General features: G+C 46.5%; 5 protein-coding genes across 5 annotated transcripts; 3 read left to right on the top strand and 2 right to left on the bottom strand.

The window, feature by feature from the left end:
- Nucleotides 1–775: 775 nt before the first annotated feature.
- N7533_002788 (uncharacterized protein) lies at nt 776–1,633 on the bottom strand (the record flags this gene model as incomplete). Its single annotated transcript, XM_057099438.1, has 1 exon — nt 776–1,633. One exon carries the CDS (start codon nt 1,631–1,633, stop codon nt 776–778), a length of 858 nt encoding a protein of 285 aa, XP_056964574.1.
- A 1,967-nt stretch (nt 1,634–3,600) lies between these two features.
- On the bottom strand, nt 3,601–5,067 carry N7533_002787 (alpha-mannosyltransferase; the record flags this gene model as incomplete). Its single annotated transcript, XM_057099437.1, has 1 exon — nt 3,601–5,067. One exon carries the CDS (start codon nt 5,065–5,067, stop codon nt 3,601–3,603), a length of 1,467 nt encoding a protein of 488 aa, XP_056964573.1.
- A 1,021-nt stretch (nt 5,068–6,088) lies between these two features.
- Nucleotides 6,089–7,632, top strand: N7533_002786 (acyltransferase family protein; the record flags this gene model as incomplete). The annotated part of the gene is made up of 5 exons (XM_057099436.1): nt 6,089–6,124; nt 6,182–6,800; nt 6,852–7,316; nt 7,377–7,481; nt 7,622–7,632. The coding sequence occupies 5 exons, from the start codon at nt 6,089–6,091 to the stop codon at nt 7,630–7,632; spliced, it is 1,236 nt and encodes a 411-aa protein (XP_056964572.1).
- Nucleotides 7,633–9,398: 1,766 nt separating this feature from the next.
- N7533_002785 (uncharacterized protein) lies at nt 9,399–10,755 on the top strand (the record flags this gene model as incomplete). The annotated part of the gene is made up of 4 exons (XM_057099435.1): nt 9,399–9,515; nt 9,537–10,471; nt 10,534–10,603; nt 10,663–10,755. The coding sequence occupies 4 exons, from the start codon at nt 9,399–9,401 to the stop codon at nt 10,753–10,755; spliced, it is 1,215 nt and encodes a 404-aa protein (XP_056964571.1).
- Nucleotides 10,756–10,889: 134 nt separating this feature from the next.
- On the top strand, nt 10,890–11,913 carry N7533_002784 (uncharacterized protein; the record flags this gene model as incomplete). Its single annotated transcript, XM_057099434.1, has 2 exons — nt 10,890–10,989; nt 11,042–11,913. 2 exons carry the CDS (start codon nt 10,890–10,892, stop codon nt 11,911–11,913), a joined length of 972 nt encoding a protein of 323 aa, XP_056964570.1.
- Nucleotides 11,914–14,016: the final 2,103 nt, after the last annotated feature.

Raw genomic sequence — 14,016 nt, 5'->3', positions numbered from 1 at the left:
CTACATGCGGTATATAGGGAGAAGTATGCAAAAGACTGGAAGGCCGCTTTCCAGCGATCACTTTGCTTGCACAAGATATTCTCGCAATTCCGGCAACCGGTACTTGTGTAGAACGACTCTTTAACACAGCACGTAATATCTGCCATTATCGCCGCAGTCGTATGAAGTCTAAAACCATTAAAGGGTTGATGTTATTCCTCTATACATCAAAATTTGACCTTAAAGTACAGGAAGCAAAGGATATTCAACAGTTCTTCTCTTCAAACGAAATTAAGGCACTAAAAGAAGAGAAGAATATCAATAAGAAGCCTGATGATGTCAAAATCAAGGATATTAGTAATAAAGAAGGCAGGCTAACACTTCTGAGGATCTGGATGATGAGGTTAATAATGGTAAGCTGCAACTACCAAATAGTACTACTGGAGGTACAGGATGAGGATACTCGCATGAGAGACTGAAGATGGTGGTGACATGAAGATGCTATGGAGAGAAGCTATCTATATGGCAGGCACGGTGGGCACCGGCTGACTCAGTAACCTGGGGCCTGAGGTCTCAGGCCTCAGTACTCCCCCGCAGGCTGTGGACCAGCCTGTGCTGTGAAATACTCAGTGAGCAAGACCCTGAGTGCCCTCATTAAAGCGGCGGCATCCCGATCGGGAAAGTCACGACCGCGGCCTAAAATCCGGTACGTACAGCTGCATATAGAACAATTATGCTATGAACCTGTATAAACGCAAAAATGTACTAGTACTACCTTGGTAGTACTAGTAGTATTTCACGGCAAACCGATGGTGGCTTGGACGTTTTCAATCTCAGCTGTACCATCTTCCAACTTCCTCCGAACAGACATCGGGACTTCAATTTTCTCGCGCAGATTCCAATATTTATTCCACTTCTGCTCGCATATTGCATCCTCACCACAACCCGCAAAGTGAACGATGTGATCACCCGGCTGCCAGTTCTCCCCGAGTTTGTTGTAATCCGGATATGCGTTCATCGAGCGTTGAGTCGTGACCGCCGCATGATCCCGAACAACATCGTGGTGCTGCCACATATGCGTCCACGCATCGTTCTCTGGAAACACCCAGTTCTGAGAGATGTAGAGCGGCTCAATCCACAGATCCAGCAACCATTTGCTCCACTCACCCCGACGCATCAGGAAGTTGCCCACGTTCATACCCCACGAGTCCAACGAGATGACAAACTTGATGTCCTCGTGCTGATATGTAGCTGGGGTGCTGTAGCCAGTTTTCCCACCGCCGGCACCGGTCAGCTCGCGATCAAGAAGGATATTGCGTGCTAATCCCTCCTTAGACAGGACGTGGTCGTAGATGCTGAGGGTCATGTTCATGATTATTATGTCCATATCCATCCACCATACCCATTCTGCGTCCGGGTAACGTGCGAAGGCTTCTTTGAGAACGGGGATTTTGTTCCAGTAGATCTGCTCGCCGTTAGGCAAGTTGTAGCTTGTCATGTTTGCCCACATTAAATCGAAACCGTGCATCTCGGCGTATGTCTTTCGGTTTTCGTAGATCATCTCTTTCATGTGTGGTATCCCGAGCATGCGATTTGTACCAGAACTACCGGTGACCATGACGACTTTCTTCTTTCTGAGCGACCCGGGCATCATTTTGTCCATAAATCCCTCTTGGGCGGCGCTTGTTCCAATTTTGAAACCGCTCTTTAATACTTCGTATGCTGATTTGCTAGGGGAGACGCCATCCTGGGCGGTCTTTACTCCAACCTCCCAGGATGGCCATTGTGGTCGGTGGGGAGAGAAGAACCTCCACGTCAGCTGAATAATTTCGCATTAGATGAGTTTGCCGGCATTGGTACCAGTATAATCCACTCACAAAACAGCCGGCCAGGGTGGCCACAATAACAAAGGTGTGAAGTATCCTGAAACGCATGAGAGATGGCCTGCCATCATCGTCAGTTAATACAACCACCCGTGTCCAAAGAGTAGAATATACCTAATCATAATAGTCAATTTGACGCACTGAAAGATAAAGGAGCAGTATCTTGTACTCCGGAGCCGAGATCATAAGTTTGGGCAAATTGAGGTTGACTGCGAATAACTGTTTGACGTATTTGCGATCTTGCGGCTGTTATCGAGCGATCATGGCGGAAGGGATGAAGATGAAAAATAAAAATCCAGGCTGAATAAGACAGCAGTATCAAATACGGGCAGCTAAAAGTTTACTCTCATATGTTCAGTGTTGCATGGTCCCCTCGCCTTCCGCATCCGGGGTCTTGGCAATCAACATGGAGCGAGATTCGATTTCCAAGGGATCCAAAATTAAAATCAACAATAAGAGAGAAAGAAAACAGTGAATAACGCTTATCAGATAATTATTATCTTTAACTAGAAGTTCGAAATTGCCGGCCCAGAAAAGACTTAGACAGGCAATGAGTGGCCGATCAACGCCGCGCTGGGTTTGACAGATGATCGTATCTGGACTTGCAGTGATCTGGATATCTCGACTCTTGGCATATTTAGCTGTTTGCTTCCCCCCTAGACTTGGCAAAATTATTGGCACCGAAATCACCTCGAGGCAATCACCACGGTATTCGGAGCTTATCTTTCATGAATACCTTTTGCCCGGGTCGCATTCGGTCCGGGACAGAGATGTTTGCGGCCAGCTCATAATTCGAACCTCTTTGCGTATAAGAGACCCACCAAGTATAGGACCGGATCCGGAAGCAATCTGAGCCCCAAGTAGCAGCAATAAGAGTCAAGTGGCCTCTCTATAAACCATGCCTAATCCTACGATTCTATTGGCAAAAGCAAAACTCAATTTGCCCAAATCTTCCAAAATTCCTCACATAGTTTTACCGATCCATTACCTTTTTGCCACTTGGTCCTGGGGTATTCATACTGCTGAGTAGACGGTTCAATACGCTGGGAAAGATGAAACCTGCTATTATTTTACTCGCATTTGCGTTTGAGGTGACCCACGCGGCTCCCATTAAGGATATTCATTTTCGAGAGTCAGGTCGTCTTGAGGTAAGATTGCTCCGTACTTGTGGCAAATAACGCTTGATCAAGCCAGAGATACTTCTTTTTCAATACAATACTGAAGCAGACGGAACACTCAGGATAGCCTTGTTCGTAAGGTGATGAATAATTGGGCTAAAGGAGGACTTAGAAAGGTACCCAACGGAAATGGATTGTTAGAATGTGAAGCTAACATCAAATAATACTTTAGAATCCTAGGTACACGTCCTGCATTTACGAAGATGCTTATTTAGATTTTCGCTCAAGGCATGGAGCTCATTCAAGGTAGGGTTCTGTCTGGCTTCAATGAAATTTGATGACTTCCAATATTCAGACCTCGGGAATCACGGGGTTATTTCCAAGGTTGCTACCAATATAGAACGTGAAGTTCCAAGCCCTGAAGGTTGGTAATGATATCACAAGTTGAAAATATATTGTAAAAAAAATAAAACTGTAAATCCAGTCTTCCAAGGTTTTCATTTCTTTCCTGCCCCGCGATACCAGTGGAAGGCCGGCATTAAAACTACTACGATAGTACAGGATGCGAATTGAAAGAGAGAAACATCAGTGAAAATAAATCGCTAGCAAATATACAGGCATCACACACCCCTCGGATCCTCCTGTCCAAACACAGCAGTCCAATACTTCTTCACGTCCTGGCAAATTGCTGTCCGATTTTCCCAGCTTTTGAACTTAGTTTCCAGCTTACATCCTGTCCACAAAATCTCAGCCCAGAACTCCTTTTCAACGTCTCGCCCGAATTCATTGATCACAGATTCCGGAATCGTCCATGCCCGGGTATAGCTTCCATCATCATTGAATGCAGGGTTGACTGCTTGCTCCGAGAACACCGTTGCCGGGTTAAACTTGGGGAAGTTTGCATGAATGAAAAATGGGCGTGGTTGCTTCACGGAATCGTCTCCCGCCACGCGCCAGATTCCTTTCTGCGTCAACTTGTAGTCTTCGATGGGGTTAAATTGGATCATTGCTGACCCGGCCAGACCTCCCTGAGTGCTGTGGCCAATGGCACAGATGCGCTCGCTGACTTGGTAGAACGGCTCCCCAAGCGCTGTTGCGGCAGCTAGGAATGTTTCTTTGTCGCCTTCTCCAGCTGCTCCCTGGGAGAATAGTCGGTAGTAATGCGTCGGTCCCCAGTAGTTATAGTATGTACTGAGCAGTAGGGTTTTGGAATGAGTTCTTTTTGAAATGAGAACTTCGCCAGACTCGGTTGATTGTCGCAGTTCCATTGGAGCAACCTCCTGTGAGGCGATACGGTAGTATAAGGGCGAAGCAGACGAAGCCCAGAAGTCCGGCCAGGTGAGCATACCCTTTGACTGGAAGGGTTCTCGCTCAAATAACGACTCAGGCTTAGCGAGAGGGAATGCATCGGCGTCCAAGAAGAGGATATCCTCGAATGAAGAAAAGAGCATCGCGAATGGCTTGAGTTGGAATTTCTCAATTGGCCTGGAGACTGACGATTTGTCCAGGACTTCGGAGAGGATAACGCATTTTGCATTCAATGATGGTAACACCTTGTCACATATATGCTCCTCATATTCGTCGTGGGTTGCCAAAAAGACTTCAACGGGAAGTTTTGAGCCGGTGCGACGCAGCATCCGCAGCGAAATAACCAGAACTGGTAGATACGGGCCTCCGGCGGTGCATACCAGACCCTTCGATCCGGCAACATAAGACAAACTTGGTGGGTCTGCTTTTATGGCATCCACAAAATCAGAGTGTGCTTTCGTCATGCTCCAGACGTCATGAGTCGACATCTCCAACACGTCCGGCCGAGCGTCAGGGTCCGAAGTCTTGTAGCCGGCTGTCTGAGCATTGCCAGTTCGTCGAGGGGGATCGCAATTAGGTTCATGTTTCTCTAAAAGAGGTTGTAACTGGCGCCAAAACTCGGTATGTCCGCTCAGGTTGTAAGTGGGCGCGTGATGTCGCGACCCAATCGAGAAGGCGTAGGGTTCCGCTTGCCATGACAACAAGTGCCAGAAAGTGAAAACTAGAAGGGCCGATACAATCAAGATGCGGAGTCTTCCTATCACTCTGGTGAAATACATTATATCTGAATATTGGCGATAAAGGTGGTAGTGCATAAACAGTCAACCGATCGAATGAACACAGGAGTGTTCGAGGCGGTGACTTCTTACACCACCTTGGATCGGTGATGGTAGGTTGCCGAGGACAAAAGATGCTTGGAGTTTACGAAGATTCTCGTAATACACCTTTGTAGGAAGGGGGTGCCTTGAAACTTACCCCGGGATTCATATCCGGATCCAAACATCCGCTTTCGTACCGGGGCATTGCTAATACATTCCCTGTTTACGATGTGCAGAAATCCCAATTCTTGACAGAATACACAATAGATGAATGTCTCGCCTCATGATCGACCAACATGTAGCCCAGGTCCCAAAGTTGTCCGAATTGCCGGCGCTTCTTCAGCTTCCAGGTTCTCGCGCGAAGGATACCCTCTGTCTAAACAGCCAGAGCGCGGATTCCGAAGAGTAGGGACAGTCGGCAGAAAAGGATTCCCGCAAGCGGTGAGAGAGCCTCATCTATTGAGCCAATCAGGAAGCGCAACCAACAAACATACTCACCTATTTTGTCGAGCGGGTAGTGATCAGCGTTTAAGCTTCTCGAAACGGCCTCGGGATGTTCCACAGCTTACCGCAACCAACACCAGAAAGTTGGTGACCGGGGGCAAGGAGCAAGAGACCGTTAGACCCTTGATCATGATGGCGAAAAGGACAACAAAATTTCTACAGACTCAATCTATCTATTGCTGTCGGAGGTTGTTCTTAGTGGCCTCGCAATTGTATCATCACAACGACAGTAGTATGAGTCCTCCCGGAACAACTTTACACTGTCTCGCACCGAATTGCTGCACCCGGAGCAAGGCAATTGAGTGATGAAATGGAGCACCATCTTATATGCTTGCATTCGGAAGCGGACTTCAGCTAATCTTATTTACTTATGTGCCAGTGTTTCGCACACCAAATACATTGAGACGGAAACCCTTGCTGCACCTAGTTGCGGCTCGCGACTTTTGGGACATTGTATTCCATTCCGCAGTCTTCAAAGATGTCATCTAAAAAGCGAGCTAACAATTGGGTCGATGTAAGTGGTTTTTCTCTATTTCCCTGGATTTGATCTCTAGACTTATTTTCATCCTAGGGACTCCGCGGGATTGCAGCCCTAATGGTCGTGACGTACCATGTGTGCTCGAGCTTCGGAACATGGCTCAATTCACCAGCCATGGATGACAAGGGCACTGCATCACTTTTCCAGTATCCATTTTTTCGACTTGTGGTCGGCGGTCGATCTGCTCTCGCGCTATTTTTTATAATTACTGGCTACGTGAATTCTTTCAGGGCCATAAAAGAGACTCGCGAGGGAGATATGGAGGGTGTTCTCACAAATCTATCCCGCAACACATTTGGTCGAATGGGCAGGCTTATAGTGCCTACAAATGCTGCTATACTTTTATCCTGGCTTGTCTGTCAATTAAATGGGCATCGAATCGCGAGGGTTGTCGACTCGGCTTGGATTCAACGTGTTTCTTGTGCTCCAGGACCTAGCTTCGGAGCATCTGTCGACAAATTGGTTCGAAATCTGACATTATTCTGGCATAACGGCCAGTCTCCATTTGATGGCACCTACTGGACGATTCCGTTCTTTCTGCAAGGCTCAATGGTCGTCTATCTAACGCTGCTCGCAACGACTTTTGCTCGACCACGATACAGAAAGGGGATCATCGTTTTTCTTTACCTGTATTCTTGGGCAGGTGGACAATGTGAGTTCCTGAAAAATAAATACACTTACCGTCACTTACACTTCTAAACAGCTCTTGTGGAAACAAATATATATGCAGGCATGTTCCTTGCCGAGCTGAATGCTGACTTTGGACCTGATGCCACCTCGGTCATGCTCCGTGCTGTTTCAGCGCTCATGGTAGTCTTCGGTTTATTCCTCTCTTCAATTCCGGAGGAAAATGCGGACTGGATGCCATGGAGCCGAGTAATTGTCTGGACTGCGAGCATGATCGTCCCCGCCGGTGGCGAAATCAATCGCTATGTGGTGTCTGTAGGAACGACCATGGTCATGTATGGAGTGTTCTTTTCCCCCGATGCGAGACGCATTCTCGCCCATCCTGTGATGAACTTCCTGGGCCGTATCTCGTTTCCAGTGTATCTGCTTCACAACACCCTGATCCGCACAGTTTTGTCTTGGATGGTCTACCGGCATGACTTCATGATGCAGGGTTTGCACCCGGTGGATGAAAATGGAAACCCTAGATGGCTAGCACGGGGTGGGTTTGTATCATTTTGGACATCCATACTGGCATTTTATGCTTGTCTGATTTATTCAGCGCACTTGTGGACGATCCATGTTGATCCTCACTGTGAGAAAGTGGTGACTTGGATGTCGAACCGGATGCTTGGCAATCATGAGGAACATACGGCCACAAAGGAAGGTGTGTTGGTAGGAACAGTTTTAGCCAAATGGCAATAGAAGATCAAAGACGAATTTTCTTATACGTCACCCGAAACAAGAAGAACTCATGCCTGTATTCTGTACTTTTCATAACTACTGCTAATTTAGTTAACATCTTAGTTCACAAGTGAACTTGCTATAGTAAACTAGAGTCTACGCGATTATCTACCCCAATCCCCGGGGCGAAATTCGAGAGACGACCGCGTAGAGCCGACTACTCCGAATGAAGTAGTCTGCTCGTATTTATGTTGACCGATTTTATCGCTTGGCTGAGCTTACTTGTACACCGTCATGGAATACCACATAATAGACACCCTGTGGCCAAGCCGCTTTTCACCAAAAGTCGCCGCAGACGTCACAGCCAAATTTCTCAGACCATAGCTGTCTTATCTTATACATCCGCCTCTCACAACCAAGAATTACTGTCCCAACTTGAACACGGTATACTTCTGACACCATGTCATCTTTACCACCAGCGTCTACCTTCCTCGCGACGTCTTTGCTAGGGCTAGGATTTTGTCGCCTCTTCGCTCCACGAGCTGCATATAGACTTTTCGGTCTCCCGCTATCCCCCCAGACCCCTCCATCCCCATTTTGTATGCGAGTGCTGGTCGGGAGTTAGCTTTAGGCTTGACCTATGCGCTTCTAGGGCTACAGAGTGACCGGGAAGGATTGAAGGCTTTGATGATTGGGATAGTGGTACGTCGGTTTGAATTCATACTATCGGAGAATGGACCCCCGGGGGTGGTGGGTGTATAAATTGGCACTGAACCTTAAACTGATGGGCTGGTCTGTTGTTTAGATTGCTGCGCAATTTGATGCTTTGACGGTTTGGATCCATGAGGCGTAGAGTTTGGTGAATGGCGTTGGAAGTGGATTGGACATTTTCTTGGTGGTGTTATTTTGGGGATAATGATTTGGAAAGATCTTGTTTGATACTCTATTGCTGGCACCTTTGGCTAGAAAAGCCATGGATATTACTAATAAAGAGAAATTCGGATGTCGGATATATGACTGATCTCAATTATTATTTCTGCTCGGGCTTTTTCAAGCCATGTATGCCGCCAAGCATAAATTCATAAATCGTCTGTTCCGAGTTCTTCGCTTCTCTTCTAATTTATCTAGGAATCGAGTATATAAATGCCCACTTTGTAACGGAGTAGACCAGCTGTCATAACTCCGAGTCTGTTTAGCAAGTTCCACCCGAGCACGCTAAACTGCCGAGCTTCTATCGGCATAATTTCGGGTTCTTATAAGATCTAGCTTGCCGAAAGGAGTAATAGTCATCGCGGGTTTTGCAAATGCCGAGATCTAGCGGCATAATTTCGGCATTCTAGAACATATAATTTTTCAAAAGCGGTATTGTTTCTTGCAGGTCTACGCAAGGACCCTTTTGATTGTCTCCACTGGCGTATCCGAAGGTCGAGTATGTAGCCTTGGGGCTAAATCATTATAATTTCATGATCATAAAAGAGTTCTGAGTAATTATATCCCAGAACCCGAGTCTTCTCACATTCCAGTTACAAATATGTTCGAAAAATGATCTTAGAATACCATTGACGAACCTCTGGAGGTTTGAAAAGTTGCACACATCATCTATTGAATCTGCAAGGGCATACTCTCTTTTCATAGCGAGCTGCATAACTCTTCGCTTCAATTTATCTTATATTCCACAACCAGCATGGAAAGTATTGTGGGCACGGGGAAATATCGGGAATGTCAAACCTTCAGATCAAAATTACCCCACAGCCCCGTGGGGAGATGACCCACTTGTCGTACAATCCCAACTTCTTCAGGAAGGTCTATAATCTGGCACAATACGACATTGCCGATCAATGCATTGTAACTACTTAAAGATCTCTGGATCTTCCTAGTAGACGATTCTGCAGAGCTCATCATGAAGTTCCTCCAGATCTTGCACCTACTAGGTGCTTTGAGTGCATCCGCAAGGGCGGTTGCGGAAAGTGATGATGCGGCAAGTGGCGGTTTTTCACCCCTCCAACAACATCACCGAGTCTAACAATGGGCATCTCAGGCTATCTATGCTAGATCAACAGCCCCCAAATGCCCCAGTCCAGCCTCCAAGCTATCGCTGGACGACTTGCCCTACAAGAACTATTTCTACACAGACTGCAATGTCGCTGCCCAGGCCGTCGTCACCAGTCCGCTTCCAGACAGCAATCTTTCAATCATCGGACCACGTCTCATTATAGCGTGGCCAGCTGGAGATAGTGGTGCCTGCGCATATTTCGCACCACAGAAAGGCGAAAATGGCACACTGGCGATTGAGCTCATCAACTCTACCGATTCCCACCCTCTGAGCCCAGTCTACAATGCATCCTCCAAGGGACCTCCCCACGTCGGAATTCAAGGTGTCTTGCGATTTAATACGTCTGCAAAACTTACAGTTCCCATTCTGGGAAGTATCCGTACGATCCGTGACTTTGTTGAAGGCCCTAGTCTCCTCTATCCCGAGATTCAAGATGCAGTCAATTTCTCTTCAAGCGATGGGAGCGTCTCGCTACAGCGTACCTGGCTGGACAACACCACGATGACAACCCTGAAATTTCAGCCTTGGAGCAATTCTACCTCCAAGAATGAAGGCGGCGTCTCTTTGGATAACCGTGCTGTCGCCTTCGAGGCTGGCGATTACCTCTTCTCGGCGACAATTAATTACCCGCAGCTTACACCGCTAAAGCCCAGCGCGGTACTAAACAATGCATCAAGTGTCCTGGCTAAGACTATGTCAGGTCAGACGACTGCTCTTTCGTTCTTGTCGTACTCGGAGAAGCTTATGGCGGGCGCGTGGCGTTTCCTGACATACTTTGGTCGGGATTCGATGATCGCAACTTTACTACTAGAGCCTGTTTTGAGCTATGGCGAGGGAAGTGCTACGGAGGCTGTTATTGGTGCAGTTCTGGAGAGAATCAATCGAACCGACGGAACTGTTTGTCATGAGGAGACAATTGGGTTAGTATCTTCAAGTTCTTCTGTTAAGTTGAAATTGAGAGTGCTTATTAAGTATCATACAGAGACTACGCGACTTGGACCAATGCCCAGGAGAATATCACGAGTACCGCCATGGGTTGCGATTACAAGATGGTACATACCATGATATTCTAAACTAATTTTGTCCTTTAAAATGCTGATCATTCTATTAGGTTGACTCCGATTACTATCTCCCCGTCTTGATGCAGCGATATTTTGTGGAAAATCCAATCGGCCAAAAGAGAGCTGCTAAGTTCTTCAAGTAGATGACCCACACTACACCCGATGATATGGAAACAATATCTGACTTTTCTTCTCAGTACTACTGCAGGCTCAGTCAACCCAGCAAACAAGAACTTGACTTGGGGGGGATTTAGCCCTAACCAATGCGGAGAGAATCATGCGTCTTGCTGGACCTTTCGTGCATAACCAAACGAAGGAAAATCTCATTCGCCTTCATGATGGTCAAGTTGTTGGTGAATGGAGAGATAGCACATATGGTATGATTTCATTTCCAATTTGAGACCCAAACCTCGCTAATAATATTTTCAGGCCTTGGCGGAGGCCGCATTCCTTACGATGTGAATACAGCGCTTGTGCCAGCAGGTCTCCGATCTATCGCAGCCCTGTCTCGCGCGGGTATACTCCCACGCAGAAAACACTGGGGCTCTCTTGCAGATAAATACGCGAAGATCTGGGAAGATAAAACACTGGACTTCTTCAGCGTGACCATTCCCAAGTCGAAGGCCAAGTCTTTGGTCACATCCTACTCAAATGACCATTTTGCAGGACCGAACCAATCTTCCGCCATCGATACAGATGTTATGTTCCATGCTGTTGCTCTGGAAGGAAATAACAATCTGTCCAAGGTAGAAGTCATGAATACTGATGATTGTTTCCGTCATTTCCTTCTCAACACTACAAACGATGAACAACTCACTCCCTTCTTGAATAACTCTGCCACAAATATCCGCCGCACTTTCCCAGCTGGTCTGATGACTGACGTTGGGATGATCGTCGCAAACCCTGCGTTTGGAGAGGACCCTGTATACGCGCAGAACTTTACAACCGGGGCATATCACGGCACGGTTGTATGGTCGTGGCAGCTTGCAATGATGGCCAGGGGACTAGAGCTGCAGCTTGGACGATGCGAGGTCACTTCGAACTTCTCGATCAGCTCTGAAACTGCGAAGAGGGGCCATAATTCGAAATCAGTGATGCCTACTCCGGATTTCTGCACAGATGATTCCGTTTTTAAAAATGTGCAGGCTGCGTATAACGTTCTGTGGGACTCTATTGAGAAGAACGAGGACCAACTCTCCGGTGAAGTCTGGTCTTGGGTTTATCGAAATGATTCCTTCAAAGTCACGCCTTTGGGCGTATTGCCTGCCCCGCCTGGCGTTGGAGGCCAGACTGGTAAGTGATCTCCTCAATTGTGCTGTCAATTAGCCTTTTATAGATACTAAATCTTTCCAGAATCCAATATTCGGCAATTATGGTCTTTGACATTCCTAGCTGTGACTAGGAATGAAAACTATAAATAGTTTCATTTGTTACTCTGGTCTCTAGTATGAAAAGACAATCAAATCCGTCTTGGCTTTTCGAAGATAAGCTAGACTATGGAATTCAAGTTTGAAGACTCGGAGTGTTACTTGCCCCTTTGGATGCGCAGAAATAGCTTCTTATCTACAGCTTAAATTCAATTCTTATTCCCAATTCAACACTATCACTTCGTATTCTTAGCATAAAGCAACTTGAAGAGATTGGGAAAAGAAAAGCTAGATAACATCCCGACTATCTGCACGTTTTCAGAGATCATTTCAACCAGGGAAGTGTACTAGTAGCTCCTACGTTGGTTGAAGTACCTATCGCGGTGGCAGAATTTCGTTCATCAACGAGTATTCTGGGGGGGGGAGGCTTTCCTCTATCGTATCGCGATCACCGTCCACGTTATGCTCATATGGTGGCGGAGCAAAGTAAGATGCTCCGTCCGTACCATCATTTTGACTGGTTTTGCTAAATGCGGCTTTCGTATTATTGCTTGGACCTGGTTTCGAGGGATTGGATTTTACATGCCCCATAGAAGTATTATCTGATGCCTGGCTTGGAGCCAGTTGTGGCATAGGCTTTGGACTGACGTAAGCGTGCGCCAGGTAAAGCAGAACGGTCGGATTGTCGCTCTCAGGCGCATCCTTATATTGTTGTTCAAAAAGGCTTCCTTCTTTCGGCCACTGATTGTAGTAATTTAGAAAGCCTTTTCTTTTCATACAGCAGCGACATCCCCAGGAGCAATGCCCACTTATACCTGACATTGATAGACGGGCTAATGGTACTTGTAAGCGCTTTGTGCAACAGCCGCAAGTTCGACCGCAACAACCGCCACTTAGCCTGCAATAAGTGTGAAGTTTGTAATTATCAGAAAGATACCATGGTTTTATGAGGGCCGGTGGAAGGGCTCTAGAGGGTAGAGCGAGCTCCTTCAGAAAGAAATTCATCTCGCACAAAGCATAGTTGAGATTCATAGTCGAGGAGAGAAAATACTCGAGCATACTAGTAGAATTATGATGCGTTAGTTTGTTAGCACAGACTACAAATAAAGCCAGCGAGTAAATTTAGACTTATTCAAGTTCAAGCATATTTCATGGTTCAAAACAACTAAGCCTGTTCGGACAACCTGGAAATGGAACTATCTCCTAAAGAGGACTAGCCCCGCGCTGGTAGTACCCCGGACAAGTACAATCTTATCGTGACTGATGGTCATTTATTTAGATAGGCAATTTAGATTAATCGTCAATACCGCGAAGGAGCTAGTATTGTAGCAAGATTAACATCTTTTAACGAGTCGTGCTCTATAAAAGTTCGCAGTTCATCACCGTTTTCTACTAGTAGTATTGCATATACCGTGCTATTCCCAATTAGGCTAGAGGCCTCCTCCGCAGAGCTCCACCGATGTTACATTTTTGGTGGCTTTCGATCTCATCTTATTTATGTCTTCACTGTTTCATTGCCTCCCACGTCAACTGCCTTGTTTCAAGTTGTTTGCATTATGCGTGAATTTCGAGACCAGATACCAATCAAAAAGTGCCTTCACCCCTACCGTTCAGGCGTTATCCAGCTTAACGTGACACGCTCGAGTGACCTTTGCCGGAAAAGCGGTTCAAAACCCTGGAGCCCCATAATAAAAATACCTGCAAGAGAAAGCGAGCCTACTCAGGGTTCAATCTCTACTTTATAGGACACTACAATCGAATGTGCTTTGCACCCCGCGCTTTCTCCGAATGACAGACTTTCCTGGGCTCTGAATCGAAGGAGATTGAAGTGAGTTCTCCGAAAGATGCCACCACGTCCTGGAATATAGTCTAATCAAAACAGATATATCACTGGTGTAGACTTTGTATCCCCCCAAAGTCAAATTTGCACTCATTCATCTAATATTTTCTGCGATCTCCCATATTTATATCCAACAGCTAACCAGAGCTCCGCCTCTATCGAAATCGAGGAAACTACCTGGGCTGCGTTCAATGCTA

This window comes from Penicillium manginii (assembly GCF_028828005.1).
Source record: "Penicillium manginii strain IBT 31320 chromosome Unknown utg000002l:1.0-5564898.0:1.0-5567710.0, whole genome shotgun sequence".
Taxonomy (NCBI): Eukaryota; Fungi; Ascomycota; class Eurotiomycetes; order Eurotiales; family Aspergillaceae; genus Penicillium; species Penicillium manginii.
Note: the sequence above shows the minus strand (reverse complement) of the source record. Positions and strands in the feature narration are given on the sequence as shown.